At 41.3% G+C, this 26,464-nt stretch overlaps 1 protein-coding gene across 1 annotated transcript in view; it reads right to left on the reverse strand.

The window, feature by feature from the left end:
- Positions 1-1,305: 1,305 nt before the first annotated feature.
- LOC118339746 (beta-1,3-galactosyltransferase 1-like) overlaps positions 1,306-26,464 on the reverse strand; it is an 89,812-nt gene continuing 64,653 nt past the window's right edge. Inside the window, exon 3 of the mRNA XM_035677459.1 lies at positions 1,306-4,397. Within this exon, the coding sequence (XP_035533352.1) occupies positions 3,156-4,142 (987 nt within the window). The 5' untranslated portion in view covers positions 4,143-4,397 and the 3' untranslated portion in view covers positions 1,306-3,155. The remainder of the gene's footprint in view (positions 4,398-26,464) is intronic.

A 26,464-nucleotide genomic window follows, 5' to 3' on the forward strand; every position in this document is an offset into this window, starting at 1 on the left:
TTTCCACTGTGGGGTTTGCATTTCTAATAATGCATTTGTTCACTTTATGTTTATAAAGTAAAGCAGGCGTCTGTCATTAACAATTAAGAGGGAGACAGGAGATGATCAGCAGCAAACGGTTGCTAACCTATGAGGCACACTGACAATAAAAACAAGCTTCATGTGCTGTATTTTAACATGAAAATCCACTTGCCTCTGTAATTCCTCTTGTTAAGACATTGCGGTTGAAAACAGCCATTCAGCTGTCAATTACACAGATGCTACATTTGATTTAATCACACGTTGTTTGCAGGCTGCTCGCCACTTACACACACCAACACCTGCATAGAAAAGGATGCGCCTGTGTTGTTTCCAGAGCCACACAGGGATTACGGCAGCGCTCAGCGTTCGCCCATCAGTGACGTGTAGAGAGTTGGGACCTGCTTCAACCTGGGCGCAGCTGCTGCTGAATGAACAGCGGCCCTAATGAGACGCTCTCATATCTACGCCTCATGTTTTCCAACAGCCACAATGAAGCATCGCAGAGCGTAATCTAGTTACGTGGGTATATTCACTTACAGATTATGTGTATTAAATTGAGCACAATAAAAACTTTTATATTGTTTTCTGTAATAAATACAGTATCAAGTCTTATAAAAGCGCTTTATTTAATCTCAAGTAAATGAAAAGAAGAAAGCACTCAGAAATGTAATATTTGTCCTTGGTACACACCGCTTGTACAGTACATCTGTTCTCCTTCGTGTTCAAGTAATAGAAAATATAATACTCTGCAGCCTGCTCGCAGCAGCACTGCCTGAGACAAATAACTGCACGTTACACATTAACAGAAGTAACATTCACTTAGGGAATGCAAGCAGCCGATATCTTCACACTGTCCGGATACTTTGTGAAGAAATGTTTTTTCATTGCACAATACAAATATCTGTGGAATCTGTTGTAAGAAAATATGTCTGATTCTGAAAAGAATATAACATGTCCAGTCCTGAACTTTATTATCTCATGTTTTTGTGTTAAAGTCACTAATGGGGACAGGTTTTGAATCTGAGGGAGAGCTACAGCCTGCAGCCGGCTTCAACATAATCCTTGTGGGCAAGTGCGCACCAAGAAAATCGATTAAAAGTGCTTGTTAGACTTTATTATAAGTTAAAATTATGGAAAGCCCGCAGAAAAGTTTACATTTTACTTTATTTACTTTTGCCTGAACCGGTCTGTGACATTTCCTCTGTGGGGATGTGTACAGAAATGTGGTATTAAATGGGAGCCAAAGATTGAAGTATTTATTATGGGCTGCAGCTTGTTCACACACACACACACAAAGCAGAGCAAAGACAGCTGATCACAGAGTCCGCAGTGGAGACAGTGAAGTCAAGTGAACAAAAAACTCTAGCGAAAACTCCATTTGTTACCGTAAGTGCAATAAAAGCACTCGGAAAAAGCCAATACTTTATCAATACACTGTTCTACAAGCATCAACATGTAAACCTGTAGAGACATGATATCTGCTCTGTCTGCAGTCTCTCTTTTACACAAGCACAGCGCTAGCTCAGCTAGTACCAAATTGTTACAAACAAGCTAAAATAAAAGCTGTCTGTCTGTAGTCTAGTTTAGTTCACCACATGTGTTACAATGTGGCAATTTCTTGTTCTAATCTGAGCTGCTGGCAAACCAGGACTCTCCTCTCTACCAGTGTTACATCAGAGGACAGGATGAATGACTGAAATGATTCTTCATTCAGTATTTTGATGTCAGGAATATTATTTATTTTATTGACATTTTAGATGTGTATCCCGTGAGATATTTTTGAGTTTATATTATGACTTTGCTGTTGTAAACATTACTGTTTCTGACTAGAAACAAGAATTTATTTAAAATATTCTAATCCAGTTCTGAATTTAAGGACAAGAAGGCTGACATAACTGTATAGCTAATATACACACTTCAATATTTGTTTATTTATCATATTGTCATCGCAATATTGAACAGTGTTATTGCACGTGACAGATTTTTCTCATCTTGTGCAGGCCTAGTGGGCATAGGGTCACAGCTCCTACAGAACACCACAGTCTAAAGCTTTTTTCTCTCCTTGTCCACTCTGCAATTTGTAGTCTTATCCGTATGCTCCGGCTCAAATAAATACAGGCTATTCTTTCTGTTCTCCTACACAACAAACCCGGCTGACATTAGTGCGGTCACGTTTCCACTGTTGACATCCTACAACAAGTCACCTCAGAGCGAGACTTCTCCTTCTCTGTGGGCTCCTTTCCATAATGTTGTCATATATATGTTAAGATATATATTATAATCACAATCTGAGCTGTGGCAAAGACAAGCACTTTTAATGGACAGATTTTGACGGTGTGCTATTGCTGTAGTCTGCAGCCCTCTCACTCAATACTGGACTAAATTCAAAACCTATCCCCATTAGTCACTTTGACAAAAAGAACCCCACAGAAAATGAGGTCCAGGTTGAAAATAGAGATAAAGATACCCCTTTAATGCTCTTAATTCTGCTGCTTTCCAAGATGATTTAATTGAGTCATTACGCTGCAAACTCACCATGGTCCTCACGGTGACGACAGCTGCTGCAGTGCCAGACAGTACATCCAACATTAACACCTTGTTCAGAGAGTACAACAACTGAAAATACATGAGGAACATTCATATTTAGAGCTTGTGATTAACCCAAGAGGCGAATGTCTGGGTTCAAAGAAGTGTGTTGGCATTTATGTAATGTGCAGTTGAATAATTGGGGACAGTTTGTGTCTTGTATAAATGAGTGCTTTCACACAAGCCTCCTTGCTTCCTGTCCTATAAAAATCGTAGTGCTGCTGGCGACGACAACAAACCGGCGGAACATTTTGCACATTTTTGGAAAACATATTTCCAACTTTGTGCATGTTTTGTGAGTCTGAGCTGAGCAGCTCTCATCAACACCTTGAAGTAAGGGAGGACGCAGACAACAGAGGAGTTTGCTTTGGCCATGGCCTCCTGGTAAAGCAATCAGTGCCTGGACAAAGTCCTGGATGCTTCATCAATACTGTTCCTTGCTCAATGCTACGTGCTTTACAGTATTTGCCAATTACAGAGAAGCAGGAAATAAGAGGACATTTAATTCCTCCCCGACTCTCCTGCCGGTGCTTGTGCTAAAAGTCCTGCTAACATTTAAGGTGTTTCTTGCTGGTCATGTCATTCCAGATGCGGTGCATCTCCTCTGGGGAGATCTGGTGGACAGTGACCACCCGGCGGTAGCGGCAAAGGCTGTAGGCCATCTTCCAGTGGTTGAAGCCGCTGTTCTGGAACGGGTGGATGCCCAGTTTACGAAGGCACACGCCGACGTACACGTCCTCCAAGTGCAGCAGCCTGGTGTGTAAGGAGGTCTTGTATATGAGCTCCGCCACGTCTGCCGAGAAGACGTAGCCGGTGCCGGAGCAGAATGGTGGGTACTTGCTCTCTGGGTACAGATCCCTGGGCATGTACCACTTGCTGCGCATGTCTCTGATTGGCCCACCATTGATGACGTAGCCGGTGAAGTACCTCCTCCTGGGCTTGGTGGTGGGCTTCAATAGGTTGTAGATGAGGTTCTCCATGTTGACAAAGATGTCACTGTCCGTCTTGAGGACATATTGAGCCTTAGAGCAAAATGTGGCTACCCAGCGCATCCCCATCAGTGTCTTAAGCGTCAGGTTGTGGTAAGAGTCAATAAAATCCTCCACTACAATGTCATGAAAGATCTGACTCTCCTGCTCCACCATCTGGTTGAGGACATGATCAGTGCTGCGGCCCAACAGGAAGAGCGTGACCACGCGCACTTCTGGAAACGTGCTCTCGTCACCCCATGTCTCTCGGATGGCCTGACGCGCGTCAAATTCCTTGTGAGTGGTGCTGATCAGGATGACAAGGAACGGGGGCTCTGCCTCGCACTTCTTGGCCTCGTTGATGAGGTAGCCGAAGTCGTGCGGGTTGAGCGAGCGCGTGTGGATGTTGCTGAACGTGGAGTTCTTGTTCACCTTGGGTGTTTTGCGTATAGGCATAGTCAGCTGTCCCACATAGGAAGTGGAAGGGCGGGACACACTCAGGTACCACAGAGCGCTGGCCCAGCAAACCACTGTCAGCAAGTATAAGCAGGAGACCTTAGAAGGCATCGCTGTTCGTTACCAGTTGCAGCAGCGTTGGAAACATTGAGGCCACGCCTCCATGGGTTGTCTTAGATCTGGCGGCGCAGCTTGAGGCTGCCTCCGCAACACAGCTGACATTAATTTTAGATGATGGACGTTTGTATTGTCTAGTGTTAGTGTTGTGACTGAAAAGGAGCACTGCAGAGATTTCTTATCGTGTCCACGGCCTTACTGTGTCCCATCGCAGCTCGCAGGAATGCCTTCAGCTCTCTGTGACAGCATCTAACAAAAGATGAGAAAACAGGCAGTCAGTGGCGACGTAAATCATAACTACATAATGAAACTGCAGCAGTAAGATAAGCTTGTTGACTGGAGGTACAACTTCTAACATATTTCTATTTTAACTTATTTTCATGATAAGGCATTTATAGCAGCAAGGCGAGTGAAAAATATAACAATATTCTTTATTCCCTATTCGTTATAGCCTATAACATCAGTCCACTGGCTAGGCAGGCAGCACTGTGCCACAACCAGTTACCCTATCTTTCTATCACTGCCTCTGATAAGAGCTCTGTGGTCTGAAGAAAGTGAATATCCCAGGAAACTCTCTTCATTGATAGGGCCTGCTCTGCCTCAGCTCTGACCACTTTCTGTTTGCAAACGCTGTTTATCTCCCTCTTATCCCCCCTGGACCAGACACAGGCTGGCAAATCAGAACCACTCCGGCAGTCTGAGAGGGGGGGAGGATGAGGAGGAGGAGGAGGGGTGAGACAGAGAGGGGGGAAGGATCAAGGCAGAGAAGGTGAAAGTGAAACGTTCTCATGGGAAAAGATTAATATCCACTTGCTCTCATTCTCCTGGACTCACTCCCCATTTACTCCTTCCCTCCCCCTCCTTTCCATACCTCAATGTCAAACTGAACTTGGCATGTGGATTTTACATATTTTACTCTATAATGAGCTACTCCTTCGTTAACTGGACAGGCACTGCTGTGGAACTTTTAGAATCACTGCTCTAATTGGACACACTGACAGACAATAAGAGGATGAATTTAAGCTCTAAATATGGGGAAAAAACATGCATTTATTCTACTCAAATGCTGCGTGCTTCCTGTAATTAAATGTCTGCATTCAAGGGCATTGATGGATAACAAATACACAGGATTTTGGTTGTCTGAAAGCTAAACTAAATCTAATCCTTCTTTACAAACAGACTTTTATTTGCTACAGACATAATGTCCTTTAATGTAGCAGCAATTCTTATTCTGGGGAAATACTTTATTTTTTTTAAACCATGCATAACTGATGATGAACAAAAAAAAAAAGTGTTATAGATCCTATTAGAGATACTGAAATGTGCAAAGATGCTGCTTGCGCTCTGTTTTAAAGATGGAAGGGCTGGAAGATAAGACCGGCTCATTCTTTTTATCATACTCTAGATTTTGTCTTGCGGGGCGCGATGGTTCTTTTCATCAGGACTTTTCTGTGATTCCCCCGTTTCTGCTATCTCTTCCCTCCCCTCTCTCCTTTTCTTTCTGAAGCAGAGTCATCAATCTCATGGTCCAGTAGAATCCATCTAATCATGGCTGCTTTTCCACACCTCCTCCCTCTCAATCACTCTCTCCTTCTCTACTTCAGTGGGTGCTTGATCCATCTTTATATGTCTCACTACCTCCCTCGCTGTCTCTCTTTGCCTCCCTCTCTATCCTTCTGTCTTCTTATTGTTTTTGTCTGTGTGACTCCTCGTTTCAAGATCCCACACTATCTTGTTATTTCTTCATATCTTCCTGAGCTACCTTTACTTTTCTCCATTTCGCCGTATCATTTTTTTTCTGATGGGGTGTCGGATTAATCTCCTCACAGCTCTAACTTATTGACAGCTTCTATCAAATTCAGTCTCCCTAAAGCCACTCAATCTCCTCTACCTCTCCTCCCTCTCTCTCCGACAGAATCACTTAATCATCATATTTATCCCCTTTTCCTTGACCTCGATCGCTCTTCATTCCCCTCTTCCTGTTTGCAGATCAGCTTGTTTTTTACCTCTGGCATTTCCTGAGGAGGGTCTATTGGTTTCATAATCCTCCAAAACAACTGTACGCACATTTTGCTAGAGCCCAGAATAACTGATATCCTCATTTGGCGATGCACCTCACGAAATCCTTAGACCTAACTTCCCCTCAGAGCAAATTGAAAGATGGCTGTATCGTTTCATGCTGTTGTGTCACTTCGAATTACATTAGTGCTCGGTGGAAGTCCTCTCCTGAATATGTTACTCTTCCAACAGAAAATCAGGGCATGGGATCATAGTTTTAAATTGGGTGTGGGAAATATTCAGTGATAACAGTGGTAATTTGTGGTTAGCAGAAACTAATTAAGCATGGCCAAAACAGACCACACAGTCTAGTGATTTAACAGTCTGGAGAGAGGTTCAAGTACCCGACTGTTGATATGGGATGATAGTAGATAGTATAGATGTGCATACTTGTGTCTGTATGTTGAGTTTGCTTTTGTGATTAATTGTGCATTATGTTGCCTATAGAAGAGTAAGCAACTATCTGTATCTGTTTATTTCACAGAAATACCTATAGACTTGTCTGGACTGCTTTATTTTCTGTTAAATGCTATTTATTCCTTGTATTATATCTATATAAAATGACATAATATGGTGAGTGACAGCAGGCAATGCAGCACTTTATTACTTCATATTATGCGTTTATTGTTGTTCTCTGGTGTCACAAAGAGCTCACAGAGAAATACACTGACAACCACGCAGAAGCTTTTACCGTAACATTGTGTGGGCGCTGTTAATGTGTGTTACAGTCTGACAATGTATGCTATTATGTTGGCAACTGCAAGAAGAGTGTAGAAATTCAGAATTTTATAGAAAACAGACAAATGTATTGCTAGCATAGGGGGCGCCAGGGTATCAGGTATGGGGAAGTTGTGATGACTGGCAGGTGCTCCCGGTTAAAAAATATAATACAACTCAATGAACTCTACGGTGAGCTTTTGACTGACAGAGATGTTTGTTTTGTTATTAAGGATCACAGTAAGACATCTCATATGAATAGAGGCAGACAGAGGATCTCAACTCTTTAACTATAACCTGTTTCATTTTACCAGCACAGAGGCAAAACTCGAGCTGAAAATGAAGATAATCACAGCTTTTTCCACATCAGCGACTAAGGCATTACACATTACACGATACTGTTTGCGTAAGCCCATATAACATTAGGTGTTTGATGGGCCATGGCAAACTTAACACACAGAACACCCAAAAAACACTGCAAGTTTTTTTCTTATGCATCATGTTAGTATACCCAGACTGCAACGCATTAAAAGTCAAAACACTTCAGCAGCATTTCAAATATGCTACTTAAAAAAACAGAGAGAGAGAGAGAAGAGAGAGAGAGAAGAGAGAGAGAGCATGAAACAGCCGAGGCCCCACAAAACATGACAAAGTGAAACTAACTCATTTTAGACTACTAAAAATTACAAGAACAGATAAGATGCTTGAATTCTCCAAGGTGCTTATATGAGTGACGTAGACGTATGACAGAGCTAAGCTTCCTCACTGATCTCTGGACAGTCTAATTAGCCTACACTGAATACCAATGTGCGGATACTTAATGGCAGATCTGCTACTGAACTCAGATCAGTGAAGCGTGTGATGCTGACTGCACTGTGTGGTAGACTAATTTCTTCACTGACAATTTAGCCTCTCAATAGTGCTGCTTAAACTCAGAATGTAGTGACTCTGAGCAAAAGTTGTGAGAAACATTTATCCTCCACAGACTGAAAAGCCACCACTGTAAAGAGTCAGTGTGCCATGTCAGCATAGCAGTGTGACTGAGTTCAGACTCTAAGAAGAAGGGGTGTGACGGGTATGGTGAATGGCATCAGAAGTAACGCGTGACATGTACTTGTTTATCTAGTTGCTTGTGATGTTAATGTAATGCAGAAAAGTCTGAGAATATGATTTAAGTACTACTACAACCACGTTGCCAGAAATACTGTAGATCATAATAATAACTTTTCTGCAGATAAAAGGGCAGTAAAACATGTCCATGAAAGAATAATTGCAAAATACCACAGTGCAGTAAAAACAGGCATTAAGGTGTGAAAAAAAAACATTAAAGCGTAATAATTAACAGTTATTATTAACATCCATTCCCAGGGCTTATTGCTAATGATCTGCTAATCTGAACTGGTTGTCATGACAGCGCGCTGACAGGCCATGGGGGGAGAGAGAGACAGAGTGAGAGAGACTTGTACAGGTAGAAATGCAGGTCTGCCTGCACCAGCATTAGAGTGCTAAAGAGTTTGAATGTAAAGCCCCCCGCGCCCCGGGAAGTCAAATTTAGCAACTCTCATACTTGAGCTCTGCTGCACTGGGTTGCTGCTCCATTACGGCCCTCACACGATTCCAGAGATCCCACAATTATGATCACCTTTGTGTGGGAGGCAGGGAGAAAGCTCTTAAAATTACTTCCTGCACAATGATCAAAGCATTTTATCCAGCCATGATAAGCTAGCCACTGAGGAGCGATGGGTGGAGCTTTATGGGCTGCATATTTGTGTACCAGTAGAAACGCTGAATTTGAGAATTCATTAGAACTAAATTTGATGCATTAGATGTTGAATTTGGATTCTATTAAGTTTGAAACTGAATTCCAAAAACTTGAAAGCCTAAATGATGAATATTATGAATCTGAATTCACTGTGCATGACCTGAAACTTATTGAGCCTCAGCTAAAACTTTTTATGTAGTTCAGCTTTCAGCTCGTCTCCAGCTGTACTGTGCACTGAACGGTCACCTTAAAAGTGAATCTTTAGGATGAAGCGAATTGACTGAATTGAGAAACTGAAAGTGAAAGCTACATAAAAAGTTGAATTTTTAGTGAGGCTCAAATACAGTTTCAACCCAACATGCAACAATTTTGGTAAATGTTTTATTGAATTAAACTAAAATTCCCAACATTTGCTGGTTCCAGCTGTGCAGATGTGAGGATTTGCTGCTTTTCTCTGTTAAATAGCATTGAAAATTAAATATCCTTAGGTTTTGGTCTGTGGATCAGACAAAAAAAGCTATTTGAAGACATCACCTTGGGCTTTCTGAGGTGTTATTGACAAAATGATGAATCAATTAAAAGCGTGGCGACTTACTATTGCACTTCCATAAATTGAGAGGATTTGCAACAGACATATTAAAGAAAGAATGGTCAAAATTGATCCGGCAGAGGTCTAGGGTTGGGGTTCAATCTTATTTGAATAAGCATCTTATTGAATCCACTCATTAAATCCTAATCCTTTAACTTTCGCAAGCAGCCAAAGTAAAAAAATAATAATTAAACTCTAATGGATATCAGGGCTTTTCATTGGCTGTGAAGGCAAAAACACTAGATTCACTTTGTGTTCATAACACGTAACTACAACCTGAAAATTAGGGGATAAGCAGAACATATGACATATTGATTAAATGCGCTGAAAGAACGTGTGGAGGCTACTTAGTTTCACGATTATCTTATACAAGCTACTTCCTCCAAATGCTGGTTTTACGAAGGTTAAAATAAGAATCTCCTGAAATTGAAACCAACGTGAATATACAGCTAATACATTCTATATAGCCGTGGCTCTCAACCAGAAGTTCGGGACCCCTAAGGAGGTTGTGGAGCATAAAATAAAATAACATACTGTGGCGAGCAGCGCCGAATGAGAGATAGGAAGCCCCCCCAGCGATGTCATCCCTTTAATGACATTCAACACAGGAGACAAGAACTCAAAAACACAGTATACTATAGGCTATATACTCTGTTTTTATACGTGGTAACAGGCCCAGTTATGTCAGTAAAGTGGGAATGTATTCCTATGTATTATTGTGCTTTGGGGCCTGAAGCAGACTGTGAAGGTGCCCTTATTTAAATAAATCTAAAAAACACAAATTAGTTGCTGTTCTGTCTGTGGGCAAAGCCACGACATTCCTGTGTGAGTTTCGTGTCTTTTTATGTGTTACACATAGGGGTGGGGGGTGGGCTGTGAAGACCAACCTCATTATTCTGGGGGGTCGTGACTCTAAAAGGTTGAGAACCATTGTCCACTTTCTGTTAAAAATGTTCAATCTGCAAGCCCAAGTTGAGATAACCCTGATGACATCACCGTGACGTCATCGGTGTTATTTTTCAGGGTTCATATTTTTTCATTGATGAATATTTATTAGTTGCGGTCTAAAAAGTTTATCATCATTATTTTATCCAGAGAAATCGATTCTGTATTTAGCTTCAGGAGCTGGCGTTTACAGCGGAGCCTGCAGTATCATACATTAAAGAAATCCATTACAGATTTCACTATCATGTAGTATTTTTTGTGGCGGTCACAGGAACTTTGAATGGACATAATTCATCTGCTCTGTTGTCTTTTTTTCAATCACGTGACCTCTTCAAGCATCAGCAAAAACGCTGGAGGGCTACAGAGATGTGGGAGTTTCGGTCTCGTTTATTGTTGCACCAGATAATTGATTGCAGTCATTAGTGCAGCGTAGAGTGACCTTGCCTGGGGGGGGGGGTTGGTGGTGACTGTGCGTATGTGAGTCGGTGAGGAAGGGAGTCAGAGGAGGTGGTTTAATACACTGTAATGTCTACAGTCTTGCTTTGCAGGTACGTGTGTGAGAAATGAGTTTGGATGGCAGACACAGCTGGAGGTAAATAAATCATATTTTGAGCTCAGGGATGACATCTAACCTTCACGCTGCCGGCTTCAATATTACAGATTTTTAATGACTGGCGGAGGAAAACAGGAGAGCAGCCTGCTTCACTTGCGGTTTTCATGACTGCTGATTTAAGCAAAGCTGTCAGAACGTTTTGTGTGGAGAAATTCTTTACATTGCAGCATTATGATGTGGTAACAGTATTTGAAAGCGGTGACACGACCTGTAAATATCAATCAGTAGCAAGAAAAAAGAATTACGTGGAGGAAACTAAAATGTATTGCTTTTTATGTCTGAGGGAGGAAAAACCAAATGATATTCAAATGATACACTTGCTCCTTTGACTCCAGGGTATGTGACATTGTCTTAGAGTGCCTGCGTATGCTTTATGATTACTGAACAGCTTCTCTGGACAGACTCAAACACACGTTGCCCTCAACCTGAGAGCTGCGTATGAATGCTGGGACACTTGTTGTATTAAAGAATTTAAACTGCATTTCGAGATTTGAATGGACCTTTTTTCTTCGTGGATTCAAAGCATACGAGCGAGGAATTGAAACATATCGCAAACACTTGTCTTGCAGACGCTGACGTGCTCTGTCTAAAGCCCATAACTCAACACCTTATCTCAAGCTCCTGCTGTTGAATTTGTGATAAGCTCAACAGGAGGTTTATAATCAGCAACAAAAAAAAAAAAAAAGAAAAACTGTCTTCTGTTCAATGTTTGATCCTCTTTTCCTCCAATCTTCTGCCAAGTCTAAAACCCATTATGTCAGCTTCTAAACATTCAAAAGCGGAATTAATGCGTGAGGAATTTAACAGCAATGGCCAAATTGGTTCGCATCCCAACTAATATGAGAGAAGTACAATTAAAATGTCAGGGCTGGAAGGCTCTCATTGTGGCGCTAGCTATGCTTTTGTTTCCTGGATAATAAAAGGACTCAACGATTGTTGTGGAGCAGCACAGCCAGCCGTATAGTCAGTATTACAGGCCACAGGCTGGACACTCTGGGCTTAGTGCAAAGCCTCTGAATGCAAAGCAGCTTAGGAGTGACAGAGGAAATGGGATATCAATAGCGGCCAACAGATTTGGCTGCTGTACAGGAGCCTGATGCTCCATCCCCACTTCAGTGTGCTGGGGCACATCAGTCTGTGGCCAAGCAGTGCTTGCAGAAAATTCTCAGCGTTTGTTTAAACTCGCTCAGAGAACAAATGTTCGCCTCAAAGGGCATTACAATGATTGCTGAAAGTTAAAACTTGTTTAAAGTCAGTTTAGTTTGCTGAACTTGAGAAGTTATCAGGCAATACTTAATTTGTGGTGAGCTCTGACTCCCACCCATCCGGTGCTTTGCGCAGGTTAAAACAAGCTGAGGGTTATGTTCAAAGGCTACCGTGCTGCTGGATGAGTAAGCAGCAAAAAGACGTGGTTTGGTGCAGAAACACAGCTGACTTTTATAATTACACAGTCAGTGTTTTCTCCAGATGAACACAGGTGCATTGGGTTTGTTCTGCAGTGTCATAGACCTTAATGAGAAACAGCACTGGGCGTTGCTGAGGGGATTCGACGAGCCGGCTCCCCTACGACGGCCAGGCCTGTGCTCTGAATTGTTAAGCTCCCCTCATAAATTGGAAATGACAACTTGATTCATGCAGGTAATACATTTCACTGTCCGACTGGGTGACATTGCCGCTGTACAATACTCAAGCTCGGTGCTGCATTGGGGTAAGTGGGGGCGATGCTCCGGGAGCACACCGGAATTACAGTAATGCCACTGAGGCGTACTAGCACCTAAAATTATACATTATATGATAACAGCTGGTGAGGACAAATGCTCCACTAACGAGGAAGCGGTGCAGGGTTAAGGAGCAGCTGAAGGGAAGCAAAGGTAAAAGCAGTGGAGGATTGATAGGGGCGAATAAGGTGGTAATAATCTTTATAGATCTGGCTGTAGGAGTCGGAGTTTTATAGTATTGATGAAATGTATCAGCTGTAGTCACTAGAAAGCCACGGCGCCTGGGGCAAGGCAGTGTTCGCTTTTTAAAAAAAAAAATGTGTTACATTTTTACACTATCCAGGGCACAGTTTTGCTGAGCACACACTCTCAGCACTTCAGCAGCGGCCTGCCTCACATCCGTACACTCACACCTGAGAGCTGCTCGGTTGCTCAGCACAAGCACCGTTTTTCCACTGTCAGCCGCCGTTAAGTCGTTAAGTGCCTTGCTCAAGAGAATGGTGACAAACATCACTGTGGAAATATAAATATTAGGAACACCTTTTGCTACATCTACCTGCTGCATAGATGCCCCCCCTCCCCCACTGGCTTCTTCAAAATCAGCATGGCTCAAATACAAATCTCTGCAATGAGGCGTTTTTCCAAAGGCTATAAAACAACAGCACTTAAGCCCCTCTTAACAAGAGTGGGCTGGATCCATCTGTGCTCAACAACCACACACCAAAACCACACATCAAATTCAGCCTTCATATGAAAATCACAGAAAATTTAAAGCGTTTTGATAAATTCCCATCAGACTTTTTAAATCAGTTGGCTTTTTATGATCAAAATTATTGGGTGTGGAAGAGGACTTTTATTTTTTTATCAAGCAAGACTTTAGTTTTAGTCTTTTCTCAGGTTTACCAAAGGAAGATCTTGGGCACCAGTAGGTCAGAGAATTCATCTTGAAATACTGCTACTGGTCTACAAATCACTTACTGGGCTACGATCAAATGATTTTTCTGACATGCTTTCTCGTTATCAATCTTGGAACCTGCATTTTGTCACAATAAAACACATGGAACAACAGCCTAAATGTGACCATGTTTAAATCTCTGTTCACTGCCTTTTATTTATCATTTGTCCCAGCTTTGGCTTCTCAACTATTTACTGATCTTATTTAATGTTTTTTTGTTCTTATCCTGTCTTGCTTATGTTTTTGAATTGTCAATGTGTATCAAATGTATGATATAATGAAAACAATTTAACTTTATGTTATCACAAGGGTCTAACGATCAAATATAATAGTCCATTTGTTTTAATTTAAGCAGACCACCCACAGCTCAAGCGTGGGTGTTTAATTGTCAATGCAACTGATAAGGCCTGAAACAGACGTGCTGGCTGCCTTGATAAGTTATGAAACTCGGCCACAAAATGGTTTGAGAGAAAACGGCAAAGCAAGAAAAATATCAACTACCATCTCCTCTTGGGGATGCTGTTCGCGGCAGGTCATTTTCCGCATGCAATAAAGCATATCCATTGGCCCCACTGGACTTCATCAACACAAATCAACTAGAACCAACATAAAGTAGTATTAGCGGGATAATATAGTGAGACGTTGAATAAGCAGCATCATAAATTAAAAAAAGAACATTTTCTAAGTCGCTTTATAAGTTTATAAGCTGCTTAAATTGGTAGTTGGCCTTATACCACACAGACACGAGAGCCAGAAGCTCTGTAGAGTCTTGCTGAACAAAGAGCTCACTCCCTACAGCTTAGTATAAATTTCACTCTTAAGACTCAAGTCTTGCTTTCTGTACTGACAACAGGATTTAATTTGTGTAACCAAAGCATATCTATCCGGGATCTTCTTTATCTCGAGCCAGTTTTGTTATTTAAGGTGATAAGTTCATTGTCAATCTTGCAGTCTTTCCTTGTAAAATATGTTATATTCAGTCAGATAATCTGTAAATCAAGTGTTTCTTGGAGTCTCAACAGATGCAGAGGAACCTTTGTGTGAGACTGAAAAACAAACTGTGAAGGCAATCAATACAGCAGCAGCCTGCAGCGGAAGTGTAGACACATCATGTAGCAACAGCCTCTCAAACCCCTTCTCTTCAGTCCACTATTTTTGCCTCAGCACTTTCCCACCTTCTCGTCTTCCTGTGCTCTGTACCTGTCACTCGATCATTGACCTTAAACCTATGAAAGTGTCTACAAGCGCCTTCGACACTAAAAGCGGCAGCTGCAGTCTCTGATGAGCTTGTAAATTCTCAGCTATTGATCTGCCTCTGGAGGGTCTCTCAGGGTGGCTCTCTGTAATTTTATTTTCCTTTTGTCGCGTCCGTCAGCAACACAATGAATCAGGCTTCCATAACGCTGCGTGAGTATCATATCCTGAGGACTTCCATCAAAAGCATCAAACCTAAACCACACATGCACAAAGGCAAAAAAAGGTAATAAGAAGTGAGTGACAGTGAGTAATAGACGGACTGATAGAAGAGAGAAAGGTATGAAATGATACGTTTGAAAGCTGGAAATATTCGAATCACCCCTAACATTATCTGAGAGTTCACCTTTTTCCCATCATGCCTCCCTGTGCACACAGCAAGAGTTTTCAATAGGGACAAAAATGCCGCAGGGTAGCAAACACTTAGCAATGTGAATTGCAAGCGTACTACTTTGCTTATATGAAGTGTTTCTCTCCAAAAACGAGGCAACCACCAATCCAAAAAAAGTGCCACTTCACGCTCATGATGGATGGAACGAAAATTTAGATAAGTGATGTTCCATTCTCAACACAAATGGGTAATTTCAGCACTTAGTTGATACAATTAGATCACTTTTAAGTATGCTATCCTCTCTACTTTGAGGATAATGAATCATGATTTGGGGCATCATTTCCCAAAAATTAGCTGGAATTATAGAGTAGTGTTTTGCTTGAAGGATTTGTTTAACAAATTAAATAAAAAAGTGTACTCTCCCTTAGTAGCCATTCAGTTTCACTTATTATTACCTGTATTAAAAGTCCAGTGTGTAACATTCAGGAGGATCTCTTGGCAGAAAGGGAATATTATATTTATAGGTATATTTTCATATGAAGATAATAATTGAGCTGTTTTTATGTACAGAAGCTGCGGGTCACCTTCTATGGAGTCCGCCATGTTGAACCGCCATGTTTCTTGTAGCCTCCATAGTTTCTCTTACACAATTCACAGCCTGTTCACAGCACTTACTATCAGCTACAGCTGACCACTAAATGAAACTTAATAGCTCCTGTCACTTTTTGAATTTATACTCTCACAAACACAAACTGCACAACATAGAAACGCACATACAGTAAAATATGCATAAATATAGTGAAATACTATAGGTGCACAAATCTCCCATGACCCTGTGTGACGCTCCCCTGACCCCTCAGCACCCTGTTCTCAGTGGATAACGGATAGCGGTTTGGCTCTGCAACATTAAAAAGCCATATGCTCACCAGAGGGTCTGCATTAATTAGTACAGCACACATCTGCACACACATAACATGCTCAACACAAACCTCCCAAGTCGAGCTCTAATTAACTCATGGATTTCTGAACAGACACACACACACTTAATTCACATTAACTAATTTATCTAGAAAAACACCTGGAGAGAGCTGATGGAGACAGAGGAGTAGCACTAGTCCAAACATATGTGCAGTGCTGCTGCCCAATGGCGGTATCCCTCCACTGTGCATCACCCTGCCGCAGAGCTCCAGCCTCTATCAGGGGGCGAGGAGTTATCGGAAACACCATCTCAGTGCTAGCAGACGGGCAGAGTGTGGAACAGGCTGAACACATCCCATTATATCGCAGGGCGCAGACAACTGCACCTGTCTAGATAACACAGGCGATGCTGGGGGGGAGAAAGCACATGATGCAGAGGCAGAGAGACGCGGGCAGGCACGCTCGCAGGTTTTTTTTATCTTATATGCTCACATGCATGCTCCCCCACTGCCTCTCCAGGTTAAAGGAAGTCTTCATTTTTTAGGTTTATGTGCACACAGGAGCTCTCACTCACACACACAGACACACACCTGCTTGGTGTCTTTGCTCTGAGCTCCTGTTAGTTGCTCTGTTGAACCTGAGAGCTGAGTGGATGCCAGATGAAGAGTCCTGTGGTAATTACCTTGTCTTCTAGCCACACACACACAGTTGCACAAACACACACTTTAACACACATACACACAGACGTCCGCACCACACACACACACATATTCCTGCCACTGCTGATGGCAGCACGGGCTGAGGACATGCAGCTTCAGCACTCCTTCCGGTAAATAACACTCTGCACTCGGCACTGGGGACACCACACACGCACACATGCAGACACACACACTGCCAGGATGCAGTGTCTCCAGAGCTGCACTGTCTTACTGTGCCCAGGTCTAAGTACTATAAGTGCATTTAATATTATCATCTGTATATGTGAACATTCCCTTATATAAGTGTGTTTAAGGCATAAACACAGGTTTAGGTAGGGAAGCTGCTCACTGAGGACACTCGATTTTCCCGTAGTGCCAATCAAAACTGAAACCAAGCATGTACTCTGTCCCATATAGAAGCTGAATTTATTCTTATATTAGTCACTAAACTTACAAATAACAAAAACTGAAACAGATTCACTGAAGATCTTTGATCAGCTTTTGCTGTCTGATAAGGCAGAAATGTTTTAGTGGCAGCCTCATTACAGTTAACAACCTGTAACAGCGGTACATTATTTACTAAATTACTAAGGATTTTCATGTTGAGAAGCTTAAAATTTTATATTATATTAACAAACCTTTATATTCTCCTGAAATCAATGTGACGCAATTATTTGCCAAGAGAAAACATTCCACTCTGAACTACAAACGGCACACGGTCCAATTTTGAGCTACAAAAATGTACTGATTAGTCAATCACCAGAAAATTAACCAGCAGATAATGAATTACTTATCATTCTTCAAGCAAAGAGGCAAAACATTCTCTGGCTCCAGCTTCTCAAATATAAGTATTTTATATATAGTATATCCCATATTGATAATAAACTGAATATCTTTGGGTTTGGTAATGTTGGTCTGACAAAACGAGCTGTTTGAAGACATTACGTTAAGCTCTAAGAAACTGCGATGGCCATTTTTAATTATCTTTCTGACATTTCAAACACTAATCGATTAATCTTATGATCGAAAAAATAATGATCAGATTATTCAATGAAGAAAATAACTGTCAGTTGCAGCCTTAGTCCTAGTTTCCCTCACAAATCATCTCTGGATGAGTGTAGACACTGGCTGGCCATAAAACAGCCGAATATTTTGTTGTAGCCAGTTCAGAATGAATGTCAGTGTAAGTGACGCTCAGCACAAATGTTTTCTATGTTGCTCTTTGCTAATAAAGTGTGGAGACACAAAAGGTCGGACAAGAGATTCATTAGCGTCTGTGCTAATGAACATTACTAACTGGCAGCTGTTTCCAAAATGGAAGCAGTATTATGAAGCCAACTCTAGTAGCTATTATCGATTACAGTTTGGTCATTTTGATCCTCACACAAATTGGTATAATGGACAGTGTAGCATCAAGGAAAACTTTTAACTTCCTGGTTCAGTTTCTGCTAAATACTGTTTATTAAGCTTATTATTGCTTATTATTAGTGTATATGTGATCTGTGTTATGTTGTAATTGACTTATTCTGATTTTATGGCGGCATATGTGTCTTCTCCTCCTCACATCTCTGACATAATTATGTTGTGTTTTAACACTTTTGACAGACTTGTGAAATGTGAGCGTGTGAATCTAAATCTCTTCCAGCATTTGGGAGGCATAAATGGTTGTTAAAAGATGGGTAATTAAATTTTCATTAGAAATATAGGCAAATCCATGGCAACCAGTTTTGATGACTAAACAGTAAATCCAGCTGGTATTAAAGTGCAGTGTGATGAGTACATTTGCATAAATGTGAGGTAAAATTCATAAAATGAATCAAGACATATGGCTTCCAGTGGAGGTAGAGAAATATTAATGGACATCTCCTCTCCAAACACAGACACATACGCACACAGACACACACATGCACAAACTTCACTATCCTGCAGAAATCACAGAAGGCACTTTAGCCGCTCTGATGTGAGTGTGGGGATGGCGTGATAACCCGCCGTCTGGCTGCCCACAGCTGCCTCGGGCCCTCGGAGGTGAGGCTGCTATCTCCAGCCAGCATGGGGTCCGGTCAGAGGCCATGCTGCTCAGTATGCCCTCGGTAAATAAATGATTCCACCTGTCAGACCCGCTAAGCTTCTGCGTCACAGAGGTGAGACATGGGAGAAAGCATGTTTTTGAGTCAATTTTTCTGTTTATGTGCCATACAGTATGTGTGTATGTGTGAGGGAGTATTTATTATTTATTATTTTTTTTTTTACTGTTAAAATGGTTGAAGCTGAAGCAGTGGCACAAACATCCTCTCATGTTGAGGCACGAAAACAAGTTGTGTAAACATCTCTGCGAGTTCCCACTTACAAGAATGTGATATGAGCGCAGTGATATACAGCTAACGCACCTTGCATTGCACTGTAGCCTGCTAAACCGCTGTAAAGCTGCGTCTCCCCTTGACTATAGTGACACCAAACCCGCCTACTCTCGCCTTAAATAGCCAAAACATTTGATACTTTATTGGTGTAGTAGTCCTACAAACATAGATATAGCACCCGAGGAATGATTTACATTGGCAGCTCAGTTACTTTTGAGGGTTTTCAATCATGTAGGTCTTGTATTATGGTATTAGGTGTCGAAATATATATTCATGTGCAGATTATATGCTAAATCAAATCCTTCTCCAATTGTAGCTTTATATAATGCATGGAAACAGGCTATTTAGAAGTTTATTTTTTAAAGTTTATTGATGGAGAGGAATCTCAGCTCAGCCCCTGGTGGGTATCCATAGCTAGAGTCTAAACCCTGACAGTAATACACACTCCGGTTTTCATTGTTCTGTCAGCCTGTCAGACGTAGTTTGGCTTTAAAAACACACACACACACACCCTATCAGCATACATGGGTGCACAGAGACGCACACAAACAGAGCAGACTGCAATTGAGCAGACTGTGAACTTTTCACCTCTAGCAAACACATCAGTATTGGCTGGAGGAGTATTCAAAGAAGTGGTATTAACCTTAAACTGTGCTTTTGTTTGTGTCAGAGCAGCCCTGAGGAAACACTAAGAGATCAGAGGGATTGAGTGTGTACGCAACGTGTGTGTGTGATGAATGTGTGGAGTGTGTTTAGGAGTCGAGGAGGGAGGAGGGAGGAGGGCATGTAGTAGTGCGTGGGCGAGAGACACAGGGAAGGTATGCATGTTTATTTATGTGTATGTACTACAATATGTATGAGTGCTTGTGTAGCCATGATGCTATAATGCACCCTGTGACCGCGTTACCATGGTGATTGCCTCACAGAGGAAAAAAAAAACATGGAGTGAATGTAAAGTTCAAATCATATGTACATCTTTAAAAACCGGAAACACTGACACAGTAAATGATATTCATCTCCTCCAGCAGCAGGAAGATGAATATTTTAAAGTCTTCCGCGGAGAACTGGACAAGGTTAACTGGTATGGCTGACTGTACCTCCAGCTGAATGTCTGTGGATCTCACTCACTTTAATGAGTCACCTCCAGGCCAGGCTTTGACAGAGGAGCCATTGTTACACAGAGGAAGAGGGGGAGAAAAAAAAAGATAAAGCGAGAAAGAGAGGGAGGAGAGAGAAGAGGCAAAGTGGAGAGAGAGAGAGAGAGATGAAGGGAAGATGTGGGACAGAGTAATGGGGCAACCCTAAACCTCATAAGTACAATTTTTACTGTCCCATAGCCCAGAATGACCATAATATATCTGTAGTGGGTTTAATAGGGTTGTTGATGAATACCAGTGACTCAACGATTATCTTGCCAAGTGCTGATGCTTCAAGTTTCAAACCTTGTAAATAAAACACCCATTAGATGACTTAACACCGCTTTAAAGTATTTCTCTAATTAGGATTAAGGAGACGTGCAGTGAAGAGGTTTAAAGTTCGGCTTTAGGGAGGTGAATCTAGTCGGTTAGAGTCCTGGCAGGAATGCAAAAAAAGCCTGTACCAAAACATATTAGGCTGAATATTATTACAATATGCAAATATGGCCAACTGTGGAAAATGTGTGTGTAAGTAAGAAAACCCCAACAAATTATTTTAATTGTTTCTTTTCAGTGAAGATTGATTGATCATCCTGCAGCCCCAAAATCTTACATTTCATTTTATAAAAGAGCAAGACCCTTTTCCATTACTCATATTTTTGTAGGGCCGTAACCCTCGCCCCCATAATCTTAAAATAAAATATTCATGGCAAACATAATAAAAGGGTAAAAAGAAATCCAGCTGCTCCTTGGGTTTGATAGTCGCTAACGTTAGCAAGCCAGCTGTCTGTAGCTATCACACCGATGTCAGGGCACAGTGGGAGCAGATGAATTACAGTAATGTGCAGACTTTTCTGCGCTGTTTGTGCTGAAACTGACTGTTCAATTGTGCTCTGCTCTGTTGTAGAATCTGGCACTGACAGACTTGTAATTTCCAAACGTGCATAATGATGACAGCCTTGCAGAAGGTGAAGGGCCTTTTATTTATTATAGTCCTAAAAAGAGTCATGCTTTAGTTTTCCTGCATTTTGAGGGGTCTTGGTGATAGAAGACAGCAGCTGCTGTGGGCGGGTAGAAAATGACACACTCTGTGGTAGCGTGATAACGGTCATTCATTAATAACTACAATGATCTACGACACATTGGTTGGGTTTGAATTGATTTTGATGGCAAGCACACAACAGCTATCTTTTTGATGCTGCCTAACAATTCGATTTTTCTTCCATTTTTAAATAAATCTCACAAGTAATGAATGAATCTGGGACGAGAAAGTTTACGCTACACTCCTTTCAGCAAAAATAAAACAACTATAACGCCCCTGACAGAAAAGAGTGTGTGTCTTTACGTTAGTGAAGTGTGTTAGTGATGACAGGAAGTGATCCAGTAGCAGTCTCACTGCTTATGACGGCTGTCAGATGGGAGATCCATCTGTGTGATTAGCCGCTGGACCGGCTGACTTTCCTCTGGGACAGATCGATCTGAGCAGACTGCTGAGATGGCGCCTCCCCCCCCGTCAAAGAGGACTGTGTGTGTTAGTGTACATAAGTGTGTCTAGAGATGCCATTGCGATATTCAATTTGTCCTATCCTATTCTTCCTGAATTTCTTCTCCAATACATCAACAGGGAAACAAAAGATGAGGCAATGATGGAGAAAAAACAGTTCTCAAAATCACACATTGCTCTTAATTAGATTTGATTATGATGTACTACAACCACAGCACATTTAACAACGAATGAATGCTTCACTGACGGAGCCTTCACTACATACAAAATGCAGAAATTGATACCAACGCCTTCAACTTCATCTATCTTTTCATTTGCTACTTCTCCAGTCTGCTTGTTTTTCCCCCCATTACGTCCCCTGACACCTTCCTCTCATCTCCCAGCCTGTCCTTGACCAACTACAAAATGGCCTCCATCAAAGCAGGATCATTCAGCTCCTTGTAGAAGTCACTTATGTTTAGTCATTTAAAATAAAAAAACCCCAGTTGATGGGGCTTCACTGGAGGGGCACCGTGACAGAAGCTACTTCTCACAGCATCTTTGATTAAACCTTCTCTCTCTTTTTGTTGGCTATTCAGCACAGTTAATGTCTAATCATTTGTGATCAATAGGGGGTGCAGCCTGTGCTGCTGGAGAGATAACTTGCACTGATTTGACCAGAAATCTCAGAATGACATAATCCACAACTCATTCCTCATCCCGGCCGCCTGTCTGCAGGAACACTGAACCTCTTACGGGAAACACCAACACCTCTTCCAGCAGGAGAGTTTCCCTGCAGCAGCGGCCATCTTGACCCCAACTCAAGCCGAGGAGGAGTCAGATCACACTTCTGAATAAGTTGGCTGGATTTACACAGCTTTATGACGTCACGTCTGCAACAAAGTTTTGCTCCGTCATACGCGTGTCATCAAACCCCAACGAGTGTTTGAAGACACGTCATGAAATTGTGTCTGGCCTGCCTGAAGTTGTTGAGTTGTATATTTGGTCTTTAAAAAGTATGCGTGGTGTCATACATAATGGTGTGTTTCTCTACTTCCAAGATGAACTTCTCGTCCATGGCGTCAAATCTCCTCTGATCAGTCTCTGACTGATTGGCATCTGGCTTGGTTAATGTAGCGTGAGATTCAATCTGGGGGATTTTGGCAAACTGACGAGTGTCTGACTTTATGCAAAAACTGAGCAGTATAGGACTTTTTCTCTTTTAATTCCCCATTGGATTTTTTACATTGAATTAATTTGTAAAAACATATTTTATTTCACCGTAATGGAGGCAAAGGGTTGGTTTTTGTTGTTAGTGCCCACAGGAACTAACCAAACCAATTTTGGTGGACACAAGAAAACCTTTTTAGAGTCCACAGCCTTTTCTTTGAGCTTTCTTTCAAACCATTCTGTTTTCCACCATCCCCAAGTCCTACATCTTTGTCGCTGGAAAGCAAGAGTACACAGTGCACAAAGAGAAAGGACAAAGACTTTATTTCTTGGCCTCACTGCACACAAAGACACATCCATTTAAATGAAGCTTCTATTTCAACCCATTTTTTCTGCACGTCATAATAAGTGTTTCAGCCTGAGTAAAACAGTTACCCTGACAACAAACTCTGCACTCACTTGACACTGTGGATATGAAAAGTTTAGTGTGCGCACTTTGAAAAAGTGTCTATTAAGTTGGAATTGAACGTGCTGTCACCTCTTCACTCATTCTTAAGTATAGCTTTGCTTCTGCTCAGGTCAGGAGGCGGGAGGCGGGGGAGGATCGTGTGCAGCGGCAGAAACAGCAGCAATACTTCCCTCCCTCTCCCACAAAATCTCCACATGCTTGCAACGTATACACAGTTGTTCACCGACCCCCCTCTCTCGCAGCAAATGAATTTTTCTGTCTTCGTCCTTGAAACGAGGATGTCTGAGAGCTGTCGGGATCAGAACTTCTTGGTTGCATAACAGCAGCCACACTGAGGCGGCGTCAATGTTGAACTTGGCGGGTCCAGCCTCATTGAGGCACTTTATCTGATTGATTTTTCTGCTCAGTATTTGATGGCATAAGTGGTAAAAAAACTGAAAAAAAGAGCAGAACAAGCATGTGCTTTGTCCTCATGCTAGAAACTGTACTGCAAAATGTAGAAACTTTACAAAAACAGTTCTTTGGAATCAATAAACTAAATAATGTAAAAGCACTGACATGAAATCAACAAGTAAAAAGTAAGACTCCTGCTATGTAATGAAAACAAATCGATTAAGTAATCGATTTTTCCTTTGACTGATATTAAATTACCACACTAGTGGTTTTGCACAACGTGTCAAATAAATATTTTGTGTTTACAGCTTACATTACTGTCACTTTTCCAATTCATGCAAGTGGAGCTTTTTAAATGTAATTTTTCTACCTTCCAGGGGCCCATTGCTTCAAGTCTAGTCCGCTATTAAAATCAACACACACATAAGGAAACACATGTCAAAATAACAGAATTTTAGAGTTCAATTAGTGTTTAATTTGAAGAGTGATCTGTGAATCCTTCCTGTGGTGCTTTCAAGTGCTGAAGTTAAAAACACAACTACACAACATCACATAAACACACCATTCAGCTATGTTAAACTCAGATGTGCATTTTTATTGGATTATCATGGCTGGAAGTGAACAGAAAGCAGTGCTACTTTCACAACAAAGTGTCAGACAGCGAACATCATTACAGTTTCCACAGAGCGACTGTTACTATTCCAAAAGCTAAAATATGGCTGCATGCTTTGGGGAATGACTGTTACCGAGGGAAGGTTTAAAAAGGTAGCAGCTATTTGGCTTATAATCTATTACTAAATCATCTGTTTCATGAAAGTCATAAAATATGTAACATGTATCTAACAATCTTCTACTATCTACTTCTGTCTTTTCTGAGCTCTGCACTCCAGCCATAAAGACACCAGTGGCTAACACTTTATACTGTGGGGCTTCACTTGTTACCATTCAATAAGCCTTCATTGTTGCTTTCATTAAATCACTAATTAAAACACCCATAGTTAATGGTAAGGGTTTACAGATCATCTTTATATCACTTTAATTAGGCTAATTGCTATTTGCTGCAGTGCTCATTGTGATTTCATTTAATTAAGTGCAGAATTAATTGATGAACTTGCGTTGAGGATCATAAAGGTAGTGAACGGTGAATCTGTGCAAGCTTGATGGATTCTTGATCAAAAGGGGAACTGAATGTGATTTTATTTCATTTCTAAATCGTGAAATAATTAGATGAGACTGAAATTAACGTGTAAAATAAGAGGGTTAGTTCTGATAACGTGAAAGGAACAGTTTGAGGAGCAGATAAATACCACTCTCATGACTGTACGCTTAATATGAAGCTACAGCCAGTGGGCAGCTAGCTTAGCTTAGCAGAACATAACTTCTGTACAACTGCAACTTCTTTTTTTAAAGTTATTTTGTGAACAGAATAAACAAACAAGATGTAACACGTTCATAAAAATCAGAGAAGCTGGAACAGATATAGATTTTTTTAGTTTGGTCTGTTTTTATTATAGGTTTTTCTGTGGCTCCCGTCCACAGCAGCACATTGCATATCTTCTGTGTGAGTACTCCTGTCTGCCTCTCCAAACTGGGGGCATGCTGACCTCCATAATAATAATAATAATAATAATAATAATAATAACAATATGCCCCACTTTAAACCCAAACTGTGCCTTTAGGAGAACATAATACTCAATATAAATCATGAAACTGTAAATGTGACTGCACAGTGAAATCTCTTTCTGAAGGTGGCTGTAAGCACTTTATCGCATCGCTCTCGTGATTCATGAGTGTTGGAGGAGGAGGCGGACTGTATGTGTGTTGACTGTCAGCTTTTACAGCTGGGAGTTAAGGACCTGCTATCTGTTTAAAGTTGACATCGCTACAATGCACTTTTGTATCACGCCCCCCACCCCTTGTTGTTTTAGTGCCTGCGAAGAGTTTATGGGCCGTACATCAGCTGTATCAAGTGATGCATCTGAGAGAGATACTTGGAGTAATCCATCTTCCCATCGTCGGGCAGAAAGGTTATGCTTACAATTATGAAACGCTACGACTGCAAGGGAGCGAAGAGGATACAGAAAGACATGAGCTGTTACAACCAGATACTGCACTTATGTTAATTATTCAGAAACATCTAGATTTAGAGAACCGTGTTTTCCCTGTGTATTACAGTATAAACCGGAAAGTCGAATCACAAAGCTCATTATTTTAAATCTGACGAGGAAGTGAGCAACAGAAGCAGACACTCAATATCTCCCAGCATCTCCCAGCACAATCCAATCACTCCCTGTACAGACAGGATCAGTTTTCACAAGGGAGGAAGCCTACACACACACACAGACACACACACACGTATCTAAGACAGGATTTGGATTCCCTAAAATCTCAAAATAACCATAAAGGCAACATTAAATGTGATTAAAAACACAGATAAGGAGCACTGAAGATACGCTTACAAACATACAGCATATTGGTTTAATGAAAATGGAGTTTGTATTTCTTACTAAGAGAGCCCGGGATTTATTTGTAGACTGTGTGTGTGTGCCCAGAATTTATTTACAGCTCAAGCCTTATTCTTGCCACAAGACTTTTTGTTTGGTCAGTAAATACTGTATTGTTTGTGTACAGAGCTATAGCACTTAAATGTTATACAATCAAGTATTTAATCAGATATAATGATTGATGGTGTGATATTAATGATTCACACAGAGAAGGGACTGTTCTGGACCAAAGCCAGACAAGTGGAG

Source organism: Morone saxatilis, unplaced genomic scaffold, assembly GCF_004916995.1.
Source record: "Morone saxatilis isolate NCDOM2014 unplaced genomic scaffold, NCSU_SB_2.0 Contig6, whole genome shotgun sequence".
In the NCBI taxonomy this organism is placed as follows: domain Eukaryota; kingdom Metazoa; phylum Chordata; class Actinopteri; family Moronidae; genus Morone; species Morone saxatilis.